This window comes from Notolabrus celidotus, chromosome 12 (assembly GCF_009762535.1).
Source record: "Notolabrus celidotus isolate fNotCel1 chromosome 12, fNotCel1.pri, whole genome shotgun sequence".
In the NCBI taxonomy this organism is placed as follows: domain Eukaryota; kingdom Metazoa; phylum Chordata; class Actinopteri; order Labriformes; family Labridae; genus Notolabrus; species Notolabrus celidotus.
In genome coordinates this window covers 16,717,056-16,739,930 of record NC_048283.1, presented here as the reverse complement: position 1 = coordinate 16,739,930, position 22,875 = coordinate 16,717,056, and the positions used below count along the sequence as shown (strand labels likewise).

The 22,875-nt window shown below is 39.3% G+C and overlaps 2 protein-coding genes across 5 annotated transcripts; one reads left to right on the top strand and one right to left on the bottom strand.

Annotated features, from left to right (window-relative positions):
- The first annotated feature begins 1,281 nt into the window (after window positions 1–1,281).
- Window positions 1,282–15,428, top strand: rundc3b (RUN domain containing 3b). Of its 2 annotated transcripts, none has more exons than XM_034697378.1 (11): window positions 1,282–1,584; window positions 6,477–6,592; window positions 6,968–7,101; window positions 8,959–9,044; window positions 9,135–9,224; window positions 9,647–9,727; window positions 9,857–10,031; window positions 10,354–10,511; window positions 12,145–12,291; window positions 13,746–13,870; window positions 13,943–15,428. In XM_034697378.1, the coding sequence occupies exons 1-11, from the start codon at window positions 1,487–1,489 to the stop codon at window positions 14,086–14,088; spliced, it is 1,356 nt and encodes a 451-aa protein (XP_034553269.1). In that variant the 5' UTR covers window positions 1,282–1,486; the 3' UTR covers window positions 14,089–15,428. The 2 variants fall into 2 exon arrangements, with proteins under 2 accessions (XP_034553269.1, XP_034553270.1); XM_034697379.1 differs by having other exon boundaries at window positions 1,347–1,584; window positions 13,949–15,428.
- Window positions 15,233–22,644, bottom strand: slc25a40 (solute carrier family 25 member 40). Of its 3 annotated transcripts, none has more exons than XM_034697381.1 (10): window positions 22,413–22,644; window positions 22,157–22,261; window positions 19,646–19,705; window positions 19,450–19,556; window positions 19,181–19,248; window positions 18,693–18,817; window positions 17,352–17,635; window positions 17,145–17,226; window positions 16,187–16,267; window positions 15,233–16,095 (listed from the first exon to the last, which is right to left on the bottom strand). In XM_034697381.1, the coding sequence occupies exons 2-10, from the start codon at window positions 22,254–22,256 to the stop codon at window positions 15,962–15,964; spliced, it is 1,041 nt and encodes a 346-aa protein (XP_034553272.1). In that variant the 5' UTR covers window positions 22,257–22,261; window positions 22,413–22,644; the 3' UTR covers window positions 15,233–15,961. The 3 variants fall into 3 exon arrangements, with proteins under 3 accessions (XP_034553272.1, XP_034553271.1, XP_034553273.1); XM_034697380.1 differs by having other exon boundaries at window positions 22,157–22,264; window positions 22,413–22,640; XM_034697382.1 differs by having other exon boundaries at window positions 22,157–22,257; window positions 22,413–22,640.
- Window positions 22,645–22,875: the final 231 nt, after the last annotated feature.

Here is a 22,875-nt window from a genome sequence, read left to right as displayed (position 1 = left end):
CTGAACAAAACACCTAAAATAAGTATGCCTACATCCTAAGGTTTTTTACTTAAGTACTTGATGATGGCAACGCACACACAACATATAGACTAGGCCACAATTGTAGTTTATCCAATGATATTCTCATGTGAGGTTTCAACAATATGTAACCTACTGGAGGGGAGCAAAGAGCAGGAAAGAGAGACGAGGAGTTTACTGGAGTGTAAAAAGTAAATAACCCTTACCCATATGCTATTTTCTCTCGGGCCACTAGAGGGCGCTGTCGTCCTTCAGGAGTAAATTTAAATGCCACTAGGTGATCTTGATGGAAACTGATCACAAACCCTCAAAACCACGTCATAACAAAAATGCACAATTCATTTTTATTTTTTATTTTTCACAGATATGTTTATTGACATTTTGTTAAATGCAAACAACACAAAACCAAGACAGCACACAGACAGTGACACACAACAACAATAATAGTACATATTATATTAAAATTGAAAGGATATAAAGAAGCGTATACAAATCAATATGTGTAAATAAATAGCGAAATCAAGTAAATAAATAATTAAGTAAATAGATAAATACAAAATTTTTATTTTTTAAAGCTGCTGTGAGGAACTTTTGATTTATATCAATATTGGTGCCGCATTGTGGACAAAGTGATACCTCTTATCTCTTGTTCTGTACATGCAAAAGTAGTGTTTTCAACAAAAACCTCACCCTGCTGTCTTTTAACATCCAGATTTATCACTCAATGTGATTATTTGCCATGAAAACAGCCGAAAAAGGATGTTTCTAAAGCCAAATGTCAATCATGTGGTCAGACACCTACCCCCTCTGAGTGGTTTAAGGCATTAAAAATGACAACAGAGAAGGTATCAGTGTTGTTGTTTATGGTTTTGTTTGCTAATTGAAGGTCATAAAGAGGCATCAGTGTTGGTTTCAGTCTGTTTCTCAGCTGGTGAAAAACTCCTCATAGTGCCTTTAAATAAAAAATAAAGACAAATAAATTAAATGTTATTAGTCAGTCTGCCGCCCTCAACATCACTTTGAAAATTGGCAAAAATGTAATTCATATTTTATTTTAAACAAACAAGTAGTATATCTTTATACTATTATGAAGGTTTCCTGATATTTTTTCAATGTAAAGCTAATTTTGTGTGTCAAAATAGCTACCAGCTGAAAAACCTGTTTGTAAATTCATATGAATGCCTACATTTGTATTTAGTTTGAATGTGGAGTAATCATAGACTGTATAAAATGTGGAGTAATGAGCAGAGCAAGCTGTCACAGGAGCTTTTATTTTTAAATGACCGGAAGTTATATGTCATTTGACTTGAATGTGGTTGGTGTCTTCCCCACCTCCTCCAGCCCCCCCTCCTCCTTCATGTGAGCAGCGTGTGTTGTTCGGAGGTGACGGAGACAGCTGGTCCTGCCCTGCTTCTGCTTCTTCGGAGAGGGAGCGGAGCCACCGTCCGTAGCGTCGGACACGGGCCGGATGATGGCGTCGCTTGGCGTGGGGCTGCATCTCAGTCGCAAGCGGGGAGCCAGCAGGAGCGCTGCGGTGGAGAGGAGGAACCTGCTGACGGTGTGCAGGTGGGAAATCCTCACTCTAATATTTCCTCCATTGACAGGGAGGATGAAAACATCTTCAGGTTTGCAGGTTTGATGTATCAGCAGCGAGTGTTTGAGAGGTTTAGCTGGAAGAGCAGGACTGTACCGCGTGACTCCATCCTTTTTTAGAAATATGATTTCATATGCAAACAGACGAAAGTCATCCAGTGCATGATGGATGGGCTGCACTGGAATACTGTTAGAAATGTTCAAACATCAGTTTGCTAATCCCAAATAAATAGCTCCTTGATATTTTGTCCATTATATTTACACCCTCTATTTACACGCACACGCACAATTACACCCTCACGCTAACCACCATCATGAGCAGTTATTCATGAAATTACATTTCAATTTGTAAAACACTCATCATCAGTTCACTGTGGATCAAGTCAAGCATTGTAGAAATACTGAAGCAAGGAGTCCAAATTCCTCCATCGATTTTCCACCCCTTTTTCAAAAATGTAGATATGCAATCAAAACAAACAGGAAATGTTAATCCTTCTTATCTGATTAAATGATAAGATCATGTAACTGTGATATTTCCCAAAGACCAAGTTTCACAGACATTTAGTCAAGGAAAATCTGTATCTGTAATATCATAATAAACAGTGAACAACAAAGGACATAAACTTGCTTCTCTAAGTTGATTTCTCAACATGTTTTGGATGCTGAGATGTGCAGTTGCATGTCCCCTCCTTGTGCCCCACTCCCCTCTCTTTAGTTGTGCTGTTAGAGTATTGATCCGTGGTCTTCTTGGTGCTGCTGGCAGATGTCTGTTACTCACCTACATCCCTGTGGTGCAATTGGGACAGAAGAGTAAAAAAGGAAAAGTGAGAAAGTTGGAAAACATACTGAAAATGTACGACTAGCTCGGGCTGCTTTGCCAGGCATCCGACAATGGAACAAATGCAATTTTCAGGTCTCAGCTGTGGGACTGTGCAAGGTATGATTTCCTCCATTAGTGTCTCTTGAAACAGATGTAAGGAAGAGTAGTTACTCAGGTGCTCCTCGCTCACTAACAAGTCTGGCCCTTCCTCACCTCTTGCTGCCTCCACACCAGCTATCAAATCTTGCTGATTGGCACAAGCTGAGCGGAGGAGGGAGACGAGTGAGAAACTTGATGGCTGCCTGACAAAGTGAAGGACTAGAGGATGAAATATTACAGGAGTTGAAGAAAGGCGGAGGAGATTAATATCTTAGAAGCATTTGTATTCCTCCAAATAGCTTGAAGTTGAGAAAATCAAATCATGGCCTGCCAAATTGACAGATAGCAACAGGAAGAGCTGAAACTGATGTTTCATTCATTCATTTGATTGGTTTTGGACTTTTGGCCAGAGGTATGATGGCCCTGAAGGACAAAATACGACAACATTTCAGGAAACACAAAGACCTTACAGAAAACACAACATTTCACAACACAACAACATTTCAGAAAACTACTACAGCTGAGTCCTTGCACTAATTATTAACCTGAGTTGGAAGGAATTGAAGGGGAGATAGAAATAATGTCAGGTTCTGTCAAATCAGAAACAATTGTTGTCCCTACCCTTTCTGTTTTGTGAAATGTTGTTTTTTATAAAACGTTTTTTGTTTTGTGAAATGTTGTTGGATTGTTGCATTGAGGTTTAGGGAATTTCAGCTATACATGGAAATTATTCATTAAGGCAAAAGACTAGTATAACCAAAGCAAGTTTGCAGATCTTGAAACATGATTATTGTAGCTTGTTGCAAGTTTTAGTGAAACTCCACATGATATGGTACAGAGTGAGATACTCTCCATGATTGTCTCTTGGCCGTGAATTCTGTATGTTTTTGCATCAATCAATTAAATATTGTGTTTCAAGAATAGCCTTGTATGCAGGATGTTTTGTCTTTAGAAAATTATAACTGTGATTATTGGGGTTTTTATGCTTTCCCACATAGTGTGAGTGTGTATGGACTAACTCACCTGCAGACTGCTGTTGTTAAACAAACTGAAGTGTAGATGGCTGCTAAATGAGCCATCACTTTTTTCATTAACCTGTGCTGGTTGTCAACAGTCTTGAGTTCCAAGACTCCATGTCTTCTTCTATCAGCACAAATCTCAGAATCATCATGATGTTACAAAGTTTGTCATCAGCAACCTTATTCTTTGTTTGTACCTTTCTACCCTGAGTCACTTCATCATTGATCCATATAGCTTGTAGCATTGTGGTCAAATTTGCAGGCACCAATTATTTTCTGGTTTTAAAGTTGTTCTCTCCCCTCTCTTTTTATAAATGTAAACGAAACCACCATTTACCTTCGATGTTTTGCAATTTGAGCTGAAAAGTTACACCTATCCCAAACAGTGTAAGTGAATTTTGGACTCTGGGAACATATAGCTGATCTTGTTAATGTTTGTCTGAATTTGTTTGTACCTGACAAAAGTGAAGGAAATAATCAGTCCTCAAACGTCTCTCTGCAGATGTTACAGGGTCTTGCAGTGTTTGAAATATGCTCCTGATCACTTTGGTTCTCAAACACATTTCTCTGCTGAATTGGTCACTTTTTTATGTTGACTCAATCAGCTTTTCATTCATGTTTAGAGGCGTTCTTCTTTTAGACAAGCCAAGGACCCTCTTGAATATTACTGTTCACTGCAAAGATGTAAGGGATAATGTATAGTGTATGGATGGCTAGGCGATTACAATCCGCCAGAGCGAGACAAGACATCTCGCCATCACGTTGGATTACTGCTAACCCTGTCAGGATTCTAATTAGCATGATCACCCGCTCACACTGTCTTTTACTTATCACAGCAGCAAAGGTCTTAACATGAACAATTATTGATGTATTTCATCCAGGTTTCCTAGCGAGCCTCAGCTGTGTTACTATGGATTTCATGGCTGCTCAATTTTAATATTCACACCAGTGTTATTCTGTCATGGGTCAAAATGTCAAAGTTTGGCGCCTTCCAATTGTGCCCTGCCCTGTGGGTGTTGTTGTGTTGCTGTGTGCCTTCTTTGGCACATCACTGTGGAGTCTCTTAAATGTTGCTTCTCTCCTATATAAGCATGATGTTATAAATATATAGAAAAAAGATAACATGCTTTTGTTTTGAAGGGGAACAAGCTGACTTTTATTTTATAAACGGTGATAACTCGACTTTTCATAACAGCCTCAGGAGTTAAAATGAAATTTGAGAGCAGCCAGGTTAAGACAGATGTTTGGATACACAGTACTGTTGATGTTTAGAGGATTTAAGGACTTTCAGATTAAAACAAAGCGGCAACCTCAGGTCTCAAAATATGAAGCCCATGCGGAAGTGTTATAAACTGCAATTCATCGAGAATCCGCTTGAGGCTGGCTGCAGAAACACTGGAAGCCACATACACACCAATTCAAAAAAGACGATCTTTGCAGCATTAATAAACATGTTTACAGCCTGGTTCAAAAAACAGCTTGGCTCTATGTAGCTAATTTCTCTAGCGACACACATTGTACGGGGGGTGAATTTTTTTCTAACGCGTTGGTTCAGAAGATATTAAGTTAACAAGTTTTGCCCAAAAAAGGACATGACTGACCTGACTCCCGGACAGGAACACATAGCTGTTTGCTAGGGGTCTCAAAGCCTGCCTCTTTACCTCAACCTAAGTTAGGTTGTGTTCCAAATTTCCAATATGTCTCCCGCCAATGATTGACTTCAAAACAGTGCTCAAAAACAGATGGGTGACGTCAAGGATACTACGTCCATTATTTATACAGTCTATGATTAAAACATATAAAACACTCTCCTCTACACAACTGCTTCTAAATCCCTTGAATTGATGATATACAGGTAAACTTGTTCTTACGTTTATGTAAGAGTTATTGAACTATTTATTTTTGTACAAATGATTTATCTCAAAAGTGGAGTTGACTTACTGCCGATGTTAAAACCATCTTCACAGTAATGTGTTACACGTATAAGTCATAATAAAAAGCAGTTTCTCCAGTTCCAGGTTATTGAAGGGTTCTAGTAACTGGTGCATGAAAGATTAAGATTCACCCTGTGGGATGTTCGAAGCAGTAATAAAGTAAGTGTCAATGCAATATCTGTGCTGTCTTGTCTGTAGGGGAGCCTGAAACAAAGTTAATAAACAAGATATACGATTATAGTCATATTCTCAGAATGAGACAAAATCATTTATTTTACAGGATGCACGACACTCTGTGGTAACCGTGCTGCTAAGCAACCAGATAAAGAGATATGAAAGGAGATTATTTATGATGTTAAGGCTACACACAATTTGGCTCCATTTGCACAACAAACACGAACACCGACACACTGCAGCCTCGTCCATTAGCTCTTCTTCCTGTCTAATTAGTTCTGATCGGATTAGAGTCGGTCAGCGCACATGACTGTAGTAGTGGGCTGCACGTTATCGCTGATTTTATCACAGGTATTAATCACAGGCTCATTACAGAGGAGACCAGTTTGTTATTAGTTAGTGACAGAATGAAAAGTTCAGTTTATTGATGTTGATATTTAGATGCTAGTGTAGTAGTGATAGTAGTTACCCTTTCTACATAACACACATACTGTATATGGTATCCCTTTAACAACTAAGTTTATGCTGCACCATAAAAGCAGACGCCACAAAGCTTCAAACATGTCGTGACTTTTATGTGTCAAGCTGTAATAGAGTTTTAAGTCCTACAGCTCCTATAATGCCATCAGTGTCATGTTTTTATTACGTGCTAATAAAGCTCACAGTGTTCAATGTATATTTGTGTTTTCCATGCCAAGCCTGAAATATCATCAGAAACATCCTCTTTTCTGCTTTATGTGTCAAATTCATGAAGTTGCCCTTTAAGCTACCGCACCCTCAAACGACTTTATGTCCACTCTGTCTTCTCCATCTTTCCAGATTCTCAGTGAAGACTCTGCTTGACCGCTCTTGTTTTGAGACAATAGATGACACATCTCCAGAGTTTGTTAACTTCGTTTCCATCCTGGAGCAAATCCTCAGCCATCGACTCAAAGGTAAAAACCAAAGCAACCTACATGTGCTGTCATGTGTAAACTTTATACTGCAGAATGGGATGTTATTTTTTTTCTTACATTTTGCCTTGATTTGACGCTGTTAGGAGAGTTTGAAGTAGAGAGGGATGATGTGTGATAACAGCTGCAAGCAGAGGATGTTGTGTCCTCATATCTCCAACCCACAAGGCTGATTCATTATGCAATAGTTCTCAAGTAATATGTAAGCATTGGATGCACAATTGATGTCACTGTAGAGTGATTTCTGGGGAACAAAGCCCTTCAGCTGTGCTCCCTAGACATTTGTTTGACAGGAAGGAAGCTATGAAGGGAACATTCAGCCTTGTGGAAACCTTGCTTCTTTGTCTTTTCTCTCAGGTCAGACGACTTGGTTCGGCTATGAGAGTCCTCGAAGTTTCTGGGATTGCATCAAAGTTGCCTGCAGTAAAGTCCCACATAACTGCATTCGGAGCATCGAGAGCATGGAGAACGTGCGGCCATCGAGAGCCAAAGTGAGGATAAATCTGTCTTGGGATAAGATTTAATTGCAGCTACTGTATGATGATAAATAAGAATACTGGCCCAAAAATGAAAGACAGTCAGACTCAGCTCTGCATAAACTAAGATCTTCCACTTTGGATCCTAATGTTTCCTGAGCTACATTTCTGTACCTGAAGCAGACATTTGTGATTTTAGCTTTCTTTGCATTTTCCCTTAAGATATCAAGTTGTCAAAAAAGTGTGGTAGGAACACACTAGTGCGTCACACATGACTCAGTTTTACCTGGGGGCAACAGACCAAACATCAGGAGCAAATATTGTTTTAAAGTTAGGCTACAGAAGGGAGCAACAAGACTCGCTATTACTCACACACAAACAATTATCAAAAACAAACATGTACATGGCGTCTATTTTTAGAAGGTAATCTAAAAAGCAATGCTGTTTGCTTTTCAGCTTAATTTTTGGGGTAATTTAAGTAAAAAAAAACAGCATGTAAACCACCAACAAGGCATTTCATGAGCTTTATTTTCACCATTGGGTTTTATTAGCATGTAATTGTTAAATCTGTGTGCCAGCCATATCACCATTTTCCTGGAACTTGTAGGGGTGAAATGGCGAATCAAATCTGCTTCATTTTGCCACCTGAGGTTAGGCGACAATTTACAGAAGCACACTTGTCATAAAGCATTCACAGGGGTTTTTCCTGCAGTAACTGGAACTTTTATAGACAACAGACTCTGGTTGACTTTTCCAGCAGAAACAAAACACAATAGTTTAACGGATAGATTTGAAATTGGGTTAAAAAGCTTTTGCTCAATGCCAGGTAACCCTTGAAAGAGACAAAATCACTGCCCGTTTAAAGGCTGCGCTCTTCATTACATAACTAAGATAAGTGAACAGATTTATCTGGTATAATATTAATAATGGTGTTCAATCATTTAAAACTTGATAATTCAACTTAGATATAACTTGCCAGTTTTCATTCCTCAATTCAAAAATGGAGCGCCACCTGCAAGCTAGTTCAGGCAGACAACTCGAGATGCGCTCATTCAAACTCACGTCATCATCCTCCTTATCAGCTGATCTCAACATCCTCTCATTTGGCAGTCTATTTAAGTTGCAAGTCTCCCTGTCTCTGCCTCTGCTTTGCTCCTGCTGTCCTGCTCAGTGCTGTGTGCAAACTTCATACCCCCCTCCTCCCTGGCACCCACCTGCGGGCTCCGAGGGGGGTTAGTCCTATCTCATTACTCCTAAATGTCTGAATTTAAATAATCTACGAGGAGTAATGAGTTTCAGAGCCCATACGCCAAACACATTACTGTATGCTGCAATAAACTTTATCTTTAGTAAATGTGAGTTATCTGACTGAACTTAAAATGTGGCCCCAACAAGGGGTTTTCTCTGTCAGTAATACTAGACTTATTGCATTAGCATAAACTTTTCTACAAATATAATGCCTCTTAGACAGTTCTGGTAATTGTGATTGATGAATTCCTAATTTTCACTCTTATCCCAAGAGAAGCTTGACTTTTTTTGTTCCAGGTCTAATCTGTTTGATTATTTATCTTATGGTCCCTCAAAACATTATTTGTATTCTTTTTGAAGATCTCTAATTTTCATCTTGTTCCATGATCAGGCAAAAATCAGCCTCCTCTCTACTTAATGCTTTGTGCTAGTGAGCAAACGTAAGATGGTGAATATGATAACCTACACCTGCAACATATAACATTTTAACATTGTCATCATAAGAATATTAGCATACCAACATTAGCATTTAGCATGCACTACAGCTAGCCTCCTTTGTAATCCTGTTTTGAGTTTCACTCGGGATACAAGCTTCTGATTAAAGCTCTGTGTCTGTCTCTGCAGGGCAGGGCATGGATCAGAGTGGTCCTGATGGAGAAGAGATTATCAGAATACATCTCATCTGCACTGAGAGACCTTAAAACGACCAGGTTTGAATGATCTATTTTTTTAATCTAGTCCCCAAGGGGAGTGAGCTGAAAAAAAACGAGTTTAATAATGTGTGAATGTGTCAACTGTAGGAGGTTTTATGAAGATGGAGCGATCATGCTGGGAGAAGAGGCGGGGCTGTTAGCAGACACACTCATCGGGCTCAACACCATTGACTTCAGGTGCCAATCATGTTGTTCTGTTTTTTACTGCAGACCTTCAGTCTCACCATCTCTCCTTGTTGCACAGCTGTTTTATGTAAAGCATGAAATACATTTCAATCACAGGCTCATCAGGAAGGTTAACAACTACTCTGACAGTGCTTAGGTTGATCAGATTGTCATCGTGATAATGTAGCTCATAATAACAGTTGAGATTTGAGATGATTTAATTATGAATAATAAAAGTGTAACGTACACATTTTTGTCAAAGTTGGAAAAGAAACTGACACAAGGGGATAGATAGATGAAAACCCTGAAGTCACTGAGCTTCCCTTGGAGTACATTTCATCTCTAGTTTCTGCCTTGAAAGAGTGTGGCACATCACTGTATCTGCCTAAAGGGGAGATGATGCTTTGATTTCACCACCCTTTTTTTCTCTGTAGTTTCTGTCTAAAAGGAGAGGGTCTGGACGGCAGCTGCCCCGCCGTGATCGACTACACGCCTTACTTGAAGTTCACTCAGAAGTAATTCAGTTTATTTGTATACGTAAAAAAAGTCATCTTAAGCTATGAAAGAAAATACTTCAGCTTTTCCTCAGGGGGCTTGTGGTATATTGTGGACTAACAAGCATCACTTGTTGGCTCTCTGTGCAGTGCAGACAGCATCAGCAGTGATGAGGAGGAGATGAGGACTCTGGGGAGCAGCGGCAGTGAGAGCAGCACCCCCGACAAAGCGGCAACTGCTGCCTCTATTTTCACTGAGCAGAGCAACCTGGTCAGCAAGTGCAAACGCTTTGAGCAGAAGTATCGCATGGCGCTAGAGCAGAAGGTAGCACCTGTGTTTGTGTGTGTGGGCTATTTTTGTATGAATAATTGGTCTGTAATTTATGCTGATGTGACATTTTGCCTGATGTCTGTATGACAATTAGAGGCTCCATGTGTGAAATGCCAGGAGGGAACTGACAAACACTGATTCGGCTTGATGTTTCTTCTTGCTCATACAGCATTTGTAATTTTCCCTATGTGGCTTCAGCTGTTACTCTGCCCTCCAGATATTATACCTGCTATGAGCCGTAATGGGGAAATGCAGATGTGTATTCAGACATAGCAGAAAACAAAGAAATGAACAACTTTGTGTGTGTGTGTCTCAGGGTTACCTGGAAGAGCTAGTCCGTCTGCGAGAAGCCCAGCTGTCAGAGGCCGTGTCTCATAACAAAGCACTTCAGCAGAGCCTGGAAGACGCACATCTCTCACACACACTGGAGAAAGAGCAGCTTGAATATATCGTACTGGAGCTGCAGGACCAACTGTGAGTTCAGGACCACAAGTGAATGTGTGTGTTTGTGTGTGTGTGTGTGTCACATGAGGTCCCTGAAAGTAAGAGGCACTGGATAACTCTGCAGCAGATCCAGCTGTGAGCCTGACATTCAGGAGTCAGGACGCACGCAGCACGACGCTTGGAGGCTGCAGGTTGTTTGTTATTTATGTGTTGGTGAATCAATCGCAGTTGGTGCTGCTTTTTAGCCAAGAGAGAAAGCTGAATCAGCACTGAGTCTTTCCATTAAAGTTCTAATCAGCGGGAAAGACTGAGCACTAATTTTACGTAGGCGGCAAAGTCTGTCAAGAGGGTTTGTGTCACGGTCTCTGGGAACAAAGCTGTGTTCTCAAGATGGAGCGATGAGTCAGTGGATGTTTTCAAATGCAAATAGAGTGAAAAGCAGCAGCAGAGAAGAGTAGAGGAGAAGGAGGCGTTCACAGTTCACAGATTTGACTTTTAGAGACAAGTGTGTGAGATATCCTTTGTGTAGGCTGTAGAGATCAGAGGTGGCACGTAGTTTATAGAGCCTGAATGTTGCAGTATTTTTGAGCTACATACCAATGCTTGTGACATAACATATGTGAATACTATCAATACGCATTTTATCATCAACACCCTCAAAGAAGCCCTGAAATGAGTCACTGAAATATCCGTGACCTCGTCGTGTAATATTGAGTGGAAGATTATAACAATTGAAAATGAAAGTGTCAGTTTTCTGTTATAGATTAAGTTTGTAGTATGGTAAATGGACTGTGTTTATAAAGCGCTTTCACTTGCTTCTGACCTCTCAAAGCACTTTTGCATTACATGTCATATTCACCCATTCACACCTCATTCATACACAGACGGCAGAGGCTGCTATTTAAAGCATTAACTGATCCCATTCACACACTGCTGGCAGTTTTGGTGTGAAGTGCCCAAGGACACTTTGGCGTGTTGAAAACCCTAGAATCAAATCCCGAACCTCCCAATTGAGAGATGACCGACTCTAGCGATGATGGCAGCTTTTCTTTTAAATATATATTTTTATTATTGATCAACAAGTGTAGATAAATGAAATGATATACCACATTTTATACCTGAAGGCAGCCAAACTGCTTCACAGAGTGCACAAGAAACGAATAACAATCTTATTTCCAAAAATGTTGGACGGTGTTAAAAATGTGAATAGAAGGAGAAAATGATGACTTACGAAACATCATTGTAGCATTGCACTAAAAACAATACAAGTGATGAAGCAGAGGCACACAGAAAACACAAAGCAATGAAAACAATAGAGTAGACAATCAAAAGCATGCAGAGTAAACAAGTGTGCATTTTTGCCTTTGATAGAAAGCAAAGAGAGACAGGAGAAAACATGTATAGGGGGAAAACATGCAGCAAAGGGTTGTTAACAGGAATTGAACCTGCGACCACTGCAATGAGGACTGTAGCCTCTGTGTTTGGAGCTCCAGCTCTAACAGCTAAACCAGCACCTTGTTTGTCTCTTTTTTTTCTCACCAGAAAAGATTTGTAGCTGTCAGTCAGACTGCTTAATGCTCATACTCTCTTCTGTTTCTACTTCAGTCGGGGTTATTTAATATATTTTTGTCTCTAACTCTGCACCCTGTCTGTCTTTCTGTAGGACGGTATTGAAGAACAATGACTTACGGTCCAGACAGGAGCTGACAGCCCATCTGACCAATCAGTGGCCGTCTCCTGTTGCCTTGGATGCTAACGCTGTTGCCTTGGATACACTGCTGTACAGGAAGAGCAGGGGACAGTGGGAGGAGTAAGTAGATGAGTGGACCAGCCGCAAGATTTACTTAAGTTATGTCTGTGGCTGCAAATAAATATCATATTATTAGAGCCATTTGGATCATCAATGAATCTAAGACATGTAGTATTCAATACAACAATAATTAACATTCACCAGACTGGAAAAAACAAATCACAAGTTTAAAGTATCAATGGGAGAAAAATATATTCTTATTGTAGGTTGTAATATTTATCATTTATTTGATGACATCACTGCAAATTTTATTCAATTTTGGTAGCATTTTTGTTTATTTTTTAAACAATGTTTTTATTAAGATTTTCAGAAAGTTTTACAGAGTATAAAGAATAAAGTCAGACTGAAAAACAAACAAAACAAAACAAAAACAATCAAAAAAACAAACAAAACAGGGCTTACATTGCAGGACATTATGCTACATGGCATCACTAGCACAATATTTCTCAAGACAAATGTTAAGCGGTGAGCAGTAAAATCAGTCACTGTCCGTGAACTCTGTCCAATCGGGCAAGATAATCAGAAAAAGGCTGCTAGATGTTGAAAAAATTTGGTAAGATTGCCCATCATGCCATACTGGATTTTCTCCATGTGCAGTACAAAGGTGAGGTCAGATAGCTAGGTCTTGAACTGGGGTACAGTGTCAGACTTATTTTGGTAGCAGTTTGATTTAAGGGATTTTCAGGGGTACTTTTGAAACCATCCAGCCCTTACAGTAATGATGATCAGTGATGATTGAAAACATTATTTACTTCATGACTCTTACTTCATGTACTGCTAGCTTGAACTACTTCACTTGACTGTCCAGCAGCCAGGACAGTGTTGTGGTCAATACCAACATGTACTGAGAATAGATCATCTATGGTTAGCATTGGGGAAGGATCCACTATCATAACAACTCTCCGTGGTAACGATATACTTAATTTGCCAAGCATCTATCTTTATATACTATCTGTAGTGTAGTGTGTGTTTTAATTGTTTCTAAATCACAAAGACAACTTTTCTCCAAGAACTTGTTGGATGTCCAGGATGAAAGTTTTTCTCAGATTTGTGTAGAACACTTCAAGACCTAGGATGATGCTGTTTTTGTCTCACACACTGTATTCAAATCAAAATATATGCAGTTTAAATTTTTATTTAGAAAAGCAGATTATCAAGTTTTTGTACCTGGGACATGAAATTGTTGGCCTTTTTCGTTTATTCAGAGGATAGGACAGTGGAAAGAGTAAGAAACAGGGAAGAGAGAACAGGGAATGATATGTAGCAAAAGCCTACAGGGGGAATTGAACCTGCCTACTACCAGGACTTTAGCCTCTGTGCATAGGAATGCAGTTTAACTGCTGAGCCAGATTGGTGCCCCCTCTTTTTACTTTTGAAAATGTTACAATGTTTGTGACAGCTCTAGTTGTCTGTGCAGTCTTAATTGATCACTCTTTTTCTCTCTTTCTTTGTAGCAAGAGCTTCCAGAGTCTGGAGCAGCTGTCTGCAGACATGAGCCTCTCTCAAACTTCCCTCGAGCCATCGCACACTCTGAGTCTGGAGGCCCGACCGGCCAGCAGCACACACTGGCTCGACCAAGGTACTTTATCACTTAAATGTTGTTTTCTTCTCTCTAAAATGAGCATTCATCGATGTGTGTCATCACTTCCAGGTAAAGAAGAAACCCCCTCTCTAAGAGGTCTGTGTGGATCCCTGACGTCAGTCACCAGCTACAAATCTCTGACCAGCATGAGGTCCAACGAGTGTTTGGCTAGCCCTGCGACAGAGATCTGCAGCCCTGGCATCACTCCTTCATAGCTAAAAAAGAATACAAAACAAAAAGAATAAAACACACAACCACCAGGGCCAAACAATCCTAGAACTTTCTAAGTGTAGGTGATATTGATTTGCTGTGTGTAGTCATTTGTTTTGTTGGTGGAGCCTAAAGCTTTAACAGAAGGAAGTCAGGACTGCTTGCAGAGAGTGTGGTGTTGCATGTTTTTTTAGGACTGTGTTGACCTCCACACCAGCTCTATGAAACCCAGTAATGTCTTATGAATGTTTGTTTACTTTTTAGAGAGTTTCCAGCTCAATCAACATGCTTAAATTATTGTCCTTTTTTTTGTTGCCATTCTTTTTATCTGAAAAAATCACGTTTTTGTTCTCAATCTTTGTAACTGATTGAAATAACAGTAAGTTGGCATTAGAGTTACCACACCACTTTACAGTATTAAGACAGTGATGAGTAAGCTTTCCCTCTTCACCCCCTCTGTGAGAAGATTTGTGAGAGATTTGAGCATGCTGAAAAAAGCTTGTGATCAAAGTTCAGGAGAAAACACAAAACTCTTTTGTCACTACAAGACATTTCCAGCAGCTGAAAGGTCTTTTTTTGAGTGCTGCTGAGATCACTGCCTCTAAAGTATTTTCTAGAACAGAAATTAATTTATGCTGACTGTATTTCCACTTTTATCAGATGATATCTCACATTTCTCACTGTTTTAATTTAATAAGTGTTATGTTACCAGCATTGGTCATAATGCAGTGTCACCGTTTTGTTCTGTTAACCATCATTAGGATTATTTTTAACCCCTTAATTCTGGGGTTTAATTTAAAGATCAGCTTTATCAGACAGACTTCTGCTGTTCTAGCCTTTAAATATTCAAATGCAGTGTATCAATGGTTAGTTACAGCAAATAGATCACTCCTTGCACTCAGACCTATGATCTGAAGTGGGACTGTTTGAGGTTATCTTGCAACACATTGATCTGTGAAGAGAAACAAGTGTATTGGCAGAGTATCAGTATAATGTGATTTGCATTATTGGTGAATGGCTGCGTACCTCAACACTGAGCTCATGACTTTGCCTTTAGCTCGTTGAAGCAGTCATTTGCACAGCCATGCAGTATTTCTTTCATTGTATGTATTTGCTTTTATAGGCTTCATTTTGAATAAACTCCACTTATTTAAACAGTACAAATTTAATAGTGACATTTGAGTTTCTCATCATCACTGAACAGGTGTGGATGAAGCTTGTGTAAGCTAATGGAAGACAACAATTCTCAGAGAAGTCTGTACTTATATTAAATCTTTGAGATGACATGTCTCAGTCTCAAGGGGTCAAACTCTCACAGCTTCATACTGTTGTTGTGATGGCAAAATATTTACTTTTTGTGTTTTTTTTCCATCTCACACATTCACAGTTAACAGGGACTGAAAGTACTAAGAAAGGAATCATTTGACAGTGGAAACACTGACTCAGAGTGACACACACACACAGGAGTAAAATAAAGATCACGCTTACATCTGTGATGTAATGACTTCAGGCACAATGCACATGACCTCAGTGTAAGAAAACTACACAAAACTGCACCTGCTATCTACTGGCTGAAAAATGAATCAAAACATTTTGATTTGAACTTATGAGACAAAACACTTCATTTCAGCTGTGCGTACAGGATCAATAGCGGTGAACATAAAACATTAATTACAAATATCCTTAATAAAAAACATGTCTCATACATTAGATCATATATTATATATTGTTATATAGAAATGGATCAAGCAGTCCATTCTTTTTTCCTTTCCATTTCTGCTTGTGTTTCTTATTTGGCAACATAAGCCTCTTCATTCTGGGGTATCTCAGCAGTAGTTGTAGTGGGGTTTGATTTGGAGAGAAGTGACAGGTGAACTATCAGGTGTTGCTGGTCTGCAGCGACCCAAGCATCCTCTCCTGGTTGTGTTGGCGGAAAAAGGCTTTCCCAAACTCGTAAGTGCTGATCATGATAGCGCAGGCAGGGGCTACTTTGATCAGCCTGGGGAGGAAACCTGGTAGAGAGGTGGCAGGGGAGAGAATCAATGACCTGCCATTCATTAATGTAAATCTACGATCAATAAAAATAATGACTAAAATATCAACCTGCAAACAGACCGCTGACACCGTCCTGTGCCACAATCCTGCTCATCACACTGAAGGTGGAGGAAGAGACCTCATGGGATACTGAGAAGACAAAGGCAACAGTGAAATTCAACTGACCGCAACAGACTCAGTTTATATTATGAACAATAGTAGTTACACACAGCCTGTCGGATGAGCTTATCCACCCTTAAAACAACTCGTGTTTCAAATGTGTTAATAAAAGTACCTACTATTTCAAATTTGTCCTCTGGGGGTCGCATAAAATCATAGTGTTGACGGAGCGCACCTGGACGGCCCTTTTTCCTGGGACTTTTTTTCTCAAAGTGAGAAATAGATTTCTTGTGGTTTGCATAATCCGGTTCAGATTCATAAAGACTTTTTAGAGCACTTTAAGATGATCCACTAACTACTAACACTAGCACTACACCCCTGCATACAACACTGTCCAGCAAGCAAACTGTTCATGCTGGAGCTGAGGGGTCCAAAACAATCAACTTTACCATGTTCATTATTATAATCTCTCTGTTCTTTTGCAGTAAACATTACACTCTGTGTCAGGTGAATGTGTAACCTGTGTGTTTGGTGTGTTCGCAGCAGGTTATAGGGCTTACATAGTAAAATAGTCGGCCCACTATGAGACTCATCATGGAGAAAAATACAACAGCTGTTTTTGTTCAAAGACAGTTCATTAAATGTGAACATTTTCAGAATGTACTTGTACTTTTTTGCACTAAAACAAAGGGAAACATTTAGAGTTGTCATTATTTATGGGTTATTATGTTATGATTTTACTGGTCCGGCCCACTTCAGATCAACTTGGGCTGTATGTGGCCCCTGAACTGACATGAGTTTGACACCCCTGATCTAAACAGTAAAAAAGAATAAAAACATGAATCTTCTAAACCACTCACTATACTAAATAATTAAATAGACAAAACACAGTTGATGCCATGCTCACGGTTTTTGGCTTGCAGCTCTCCCAGCTCCACCTGCCTTCTTGTTTTGACAACATCAAACGGTAACGTGATAATGGAGGCAATCTGAAAGAAAAATATGTATTAGTTGCTACATGAATGATTCGATAAAGCTCTGTTTAGGAATTGTGATTCTTGATCAAATTAATCAGCATCCTCATCTACACCGAATGGTTTGAAGATGCACTTACGGAGCCAGACAGCGCTCCAGATAAGAAGGTGATGGTAAATGTGGCCTCTCTTGTGTTGTATCGTTCACACAGCCATCTCTTGCTCTGCTCGTAGTTGTACCAATACATGGCTGAGAATGGCACGTCTCTTAACAACGTAGGTCCCAAACCTCTCCACAGAGACAGCCAGCCCTCTGTTTCCACTGCTGAGCGAATGCAGGCGGTCAGCTCCCTGTATGACTGTTTCTGAGACTGCATCTTTGTACGGATCAGTTCTAGAGGGCTGATCACTGTTGCTGACCCCACTGATGGGAGAGGAAAGAAAGTACATCAAAACATGCAGTATCTCACAAAAGTGAGTACATCCCTCACATTTCTGCACATATTTAATTATATCTTTTCATGGGGCAACACTGAAGAGAAGACACTTTGATATAATGTAAAGTAGTCAGTGTACAGCTTTAACAGTGTAAATTTACTGTCCCCTCAAAATAACTCAACACACAGCCATTAATGTCTAAAGCACCGGCAACAAAAGTGAGTACACCCCTAAGTGAAAATGTCAAAACTGGACCCAAAGTGTCAATATTTTATGTGGCCACCATTATTTTCCAGCACTGCCTTAACCCTCTTGGGCATGGAGTTCACCAGAGCTTCACAGGTTGCCAATGTAACCCTCTTCCTCATTATCATGTTGGAATATTGCCCTGTGGCCCAGTTTTTGAAGGGAGGGGATCATGCTCTGCTTCAGTATGTCACAGTACATGTTGGCATTCATGGTTCCCTTAATGAACTGTAGCTCCCCAGTACCGGCAGCACTCATGCAGCCCCAGACCATGACACTTCCACCACCATGCTTGACTGTAGGCAAGACACACTTGTCGTTGTACTCCTCACTTGGGCGCCGCCACACACGCTTGACACCATCTGAACCAAATAAGTTAATCTTGGTTTCATCAGACCACAAGACATGGCTCCAGTAATCCATGTGCTTAGTTTGCTTGTCTTTAGCAGATTGTTTGCGGACTTTCTTGTGCATTATCTTTAGAAGAAATGTGAGGGGTGTACTCACTTTTGTGAGATACTGTACTATGGATGAAAACAAGAGAAAAAAATCTTCCTGACAAAGAAAAGGGTCAGGGCGGCAGGGCAAAAAGAAAGAATGGTTGCCCTTAGAAAATTAGACAGAAACATAACCAGCAGCAGCATTAAAGTACTGTAATAATTCAACCATCCTGAATACATTTGTTGTTATAATTTTAGAATACATTTCTGTTAAATGTAAATATTCCATTCTAATTTTGTTATCAAGAACAGCAATGTGTCCTCTGTCTGCCAGTTATTAAAAAGTGTTCAGCTTACCTCTAGCGATGGCTCCAGCCACAAGAGGAGCCTCTTGGGAGTAGTTTCCCATCCTGAGCCTCAGCGCTGCACACAGCTGGTCATAGCATGTAAAGTAGATCACTGTAGCAGGGACTGCCATCACACTAGACATAATAAATATATTCAGTATGCACAAATTACGCTTCCATTCAAATTATTCCAGGCATGGAAAAAAAAAAGTCAACCACAAAAAAAAATCACAGATAAATGAATGAGCATGATTTATTAAAGACAAAACCCATATACTTGCCATAAAACACTCTTTGGTAATCAGCTTTCGAGAAAATCCTGGGTGGTTTGCCACTAATATGTACATTTGAAACTAAAACAGCCTTAATGAGTATGTGAGCTACGGAAGAAGTGACTTCCAACCAAATGCATTTGCTCAATGAGTCAGCCTCAAGAAGAGAGTAGGCTGACTAGAGTGAAAAATAGGAACTATACAGACACAAGAGACTTCAACTCACAGGGTTGGAGGTAGACCGCTCCACAACGACTTTATGCCTTCATTGCGCATTATCTTGACCAAGGCATCCTGTGAAAACACACAGAGTCAATGTAGAGACATGCTGTGAGAAGGTCTGGGGCTGTCTTTTATAATTTGATGGTGTTGCTCTACTTTACACACACCCAAACAACCCTTTATCAGTCAGTAAATCACAACACAAACATGACAGGAAAAATGGTAACTGTCCCTTTTTACGACTTATTTAGAAATATGACATGAAATTCTCACCAGGGTGCCGTTGAAATGACCTGGGGCTTTGTACCAGGCCCTGGAGTTGCCGTTTTCACACACACATATATGATCCATAAGTCCATTGCAGAAGACAAAGCATTTCCCTGAAAGACAATGTGGAAATAAAATTAGTAACTTTATAGTGCCTGTGTTAAAAATGATACTAACGCACCACAGCTACTATTGATCCTACCTTTGGGGAAGGGATTTTTCTGTGCTTGCAGTCTGATCTTCACAACATCCAAAGGAGTGACTGAAAAAAGAAGAGACTTTATTTACAGAATTAATAGGAACACTATTAATCTATTAGGAACACTATTTTATAAATATCTCGGTGTCGTGCTTGACAATAAATTAAACAGAAAAACCCCACAGAGGTTCTATTTAAAAAGGCTCAGGCAAGACTCTTCTTCCTAAGGAAACTACGATTGCTCGACATCAGCAGGAACCTACTTTATGTTTTTTATCAGGGAATCTTGGCTAGTGTCCTCTTCTATGCTGTGCTTTGCTGGGGGGCAGCATTTGTCTTGATGACAGAAAAATAATAAATAAGCTGATCAGAAAGGCTGATTCTGTAATTGGGATTACCCCTGACTCTCTTGAGGTTACCTTAGAGAAGAGAACTAGGACTAAATTGAAAACTGTTCTGATCTTTGAAGGCAATCCCCTGCACAATGTTTTTAATGGACTGAGAAGCTCCTTGAGGGAGCGATTGGTGATGCCGTAGTTCCACTCTTAGAAGGTCCTTTGTTCCTGCAGCATTTAGATTTTTTAATGAACATTTGTAGTTATGGATCTGACCCATAGCTCTTAATGAGGCCTCAAATGGTAATGGTGTGACTGTGTTATTTGTGACTCTTGTGGCACATGAATTTCCCCCACAGGTTCTCTAACCTAACCTAACTATAAAATTGCTACTAAATGTTATGCTTTCTATGCAAAATTAAGATTTACTATCCTTTTTGATACATGTATGATTGTATAATAGGTTTTAATAAAGTTGGCATAGTGACATAAGGTAAAATGTGTCATGACGTAAGTGTTTTAATCTTATCAGTACATACTATAGTTTTAATACATTATCGTACTTGGACATAATGCGTAGAACATGTGTAGAGTGATGTGATTATGGTGATTTTTTATATATGCATGCATCCACTCATTGCCTCCATTCTCTGGACACCATTTTTCATGGAGCTCTGAGGTTCATTACAGATTTTAAATCTCTAACCCATCACTGCTCCCTGTGTGCTCCAGTTGGATGGATTGCATTGTCTACCCGTAGGCTACATCATTGGCATGTCCTTGTTTAAAAAGGTGATTCTTAACTTGCTTCCTTCGTATTTATGCAATTTTATTAAAAGGAGAGCACACATTACGCATATTTTAAAACCTTTACATTGGCTGCCTGTTGCTTTTCGTATTGATTTTAAAATTATTTTACTAGTTTTTAAGGCACTGCATGGCCTTGCACCAGATTACATATCAGAGATCCTGTCAGTGTATAAACCAGGAAGGCCTCTCAGATCCTCCGGCTCCTCTCTTTTAGCTGTTCCTCAGAGGAGAACAAAAACATTTGGTGAAGCTGCTTTCAGCCACTACACTCCCAAACTATAGAGCAGCCTGCCGGAGTATCTGAGAGGAGCTGACAGAGATATTGAGACTTTTAAACGTAAACTAAAAACGTATTTATTCAGTCTGGCTTGTATGTAGGGTTTAACAATTTTATTACTTACCTTTAACTGTAATATTGATTTAAATGTTGCATTATCATTTTAGTAATTTTAACTGTTATCTTATTCTATCTTTATGTATTTATTCATTCATTCATTTATTTTTATTTATCTACTCAGTTTTATTGAGATTTTTAGCCTTAATTTTATTTTCAACTCTTATCCTTACCTTTTTAAATCTATTTATTTTAACTATTTGTATTCTTAATTTTGATGCTTTTACTTATTTTAATTACACATATTTTATTTTTGGTGTGCATTAGTCTCTATTTTAATTTATGTTATTTTAATTTAAATGTGTATTTTTTTATTTTTATTGTTATTATTATTATATTCCCCTAATATGTCTTGCCATTGTTTTATTTCTGCTTCTCTCTTGTTTTTGTGCTGTAAAGCACTTTGGGTTGCATTTGATTTGTATGAAAGGTGCTATATAAATAAAGATTGATTGATTGATTGATTGATTGATTGATTGATTGATTGAAAAGATACTGGAAGCTACAGTCTCCGCTCTGTGACCCAGTCACAAAACTTGCATTTGCTTTCAGTCCCCAAAGTGCGTCTTGAAATGGGTAAAAGGAGTTTTAGATATGCTGCCCCTGCAGCCTGGAACCTGCTGCTGGTTTGAGTGAGCTTGTCTCTTTAAATATGTTTAAAAGCAGACTGAAGGCTCTTGAGGAAAATGCTTGTTTGTAGATGCTTTGACTGATGACTTTTGTTCTGAAACCCATGATATGTTGTAATGTTTTAGAATTATGTGTACATTTTCGGGAATGTGCTGCTGCTGATCTTGGCCAGGACACACTTGAAAAAGAGATTTTTAATCTCAATGTGGTTCTCTCCTGGTTAAATAAAATAAAATAAATAGAGTAATTATTTGCAGAGATCTTGCGCCACATAAGTGGATACAAGTAGAACATCCGTTTGATTAAAATGATGCACATGAAAAAGAATCAGTTTAGGTATCTCACCGAGCAAAGATGTGAGGATCGCCCCGGAGCAGGACGCCACCATCTGTTGGACTGGGGTAATGCCTCCATTGGCTGAAGACGCAGGACTTTGACCACTCATACTGCCTCCTCAAAACAAGACACAAATTGACATTAAACGTGTACAATATGTAACGTAAGAAGCTGGGATAATACACAGCCACTGAAAGTTTAGCTTGGTTTGCCAGTTATTTAATATAATTCTAGATAACTTGATGAAAATAGCTCTTTGGCTAACCTTGTTTAGCTAATTAGTTTAGCTAACGTCCGACGTTTTAAAGCAACCAAGCATCTACCGACATGAACACAGTCATCCCTCTCTGGGTTTAGAGCTCCTCCAAAGTGTGATAGTTGCTCCTGTCCATCGGGCTCCAGAAGGAACACATAACTTCAACACGTGTGTACGGGTGTTGTAACCATGCTAACCTGTCAGTCACTGAAAACATCACATGAGAATAAAAGTTACGTAGTATTTGATCTCATCAGAGCACATTCTCGGAAATTACGTTGCAGTAAATGCAGTATAAAAAAATAGCACAGAAATAACACATCGAATTTAACTTAAGATGGATCATATTCATTTTTTGTTTTTAATATATCCTGTTTTATTTTTATTTTTTTCATGTCTAACAATAATCTCGAAACATCACATTCAAACACAAAGACTGCCTTTACTTATTTCCGATGTTGCCAGGTTTGGA

Coding starts and splice junctions, on each gene's coding strand:
- slc25a40 (XM_034697381.1), bottom strand. CDS start 22,256: ATGAGTGGTCAAAGTCCTGCGTCTTCAGCCAATGGAGGCATTACCCCA. Junction 19,706..22,156: donor GATCCTCACATCTTTGCTCG/GTGAGATACCTA, acceptor TTCTTTTTTCAG/TCACTCCTTTGGATGTTGTG. Junction 17,636..18,692: donor GGCTGGAGCCATCGCTAGAG/GTAAGCTGAACA, acceptor CTCTCCCATCAG/TGGGGTCAGCAACAGTGATC.
- rundc3b (XM_034697378.1), top strand. CDS start 1,487: ATGATGGCGTCGCTTGGCGTGGGGCTGCATCTCAGTCGCAAGCGGGGA. Junction 9,225..9,646: donor CTCAACACCATTGACTTCAG/GTGCCAATCATG, acceptor TTTTCTCTGTAG/TTTCTGTCTAAAAGGAGAGG. Junction 10,512..12,144: donor CTGGAGCTGCAGGACCAACT/GTGAGTTCAGGA, acceptor GTCTTTCTGTAG/GACGGTATTGAAGAACAATG.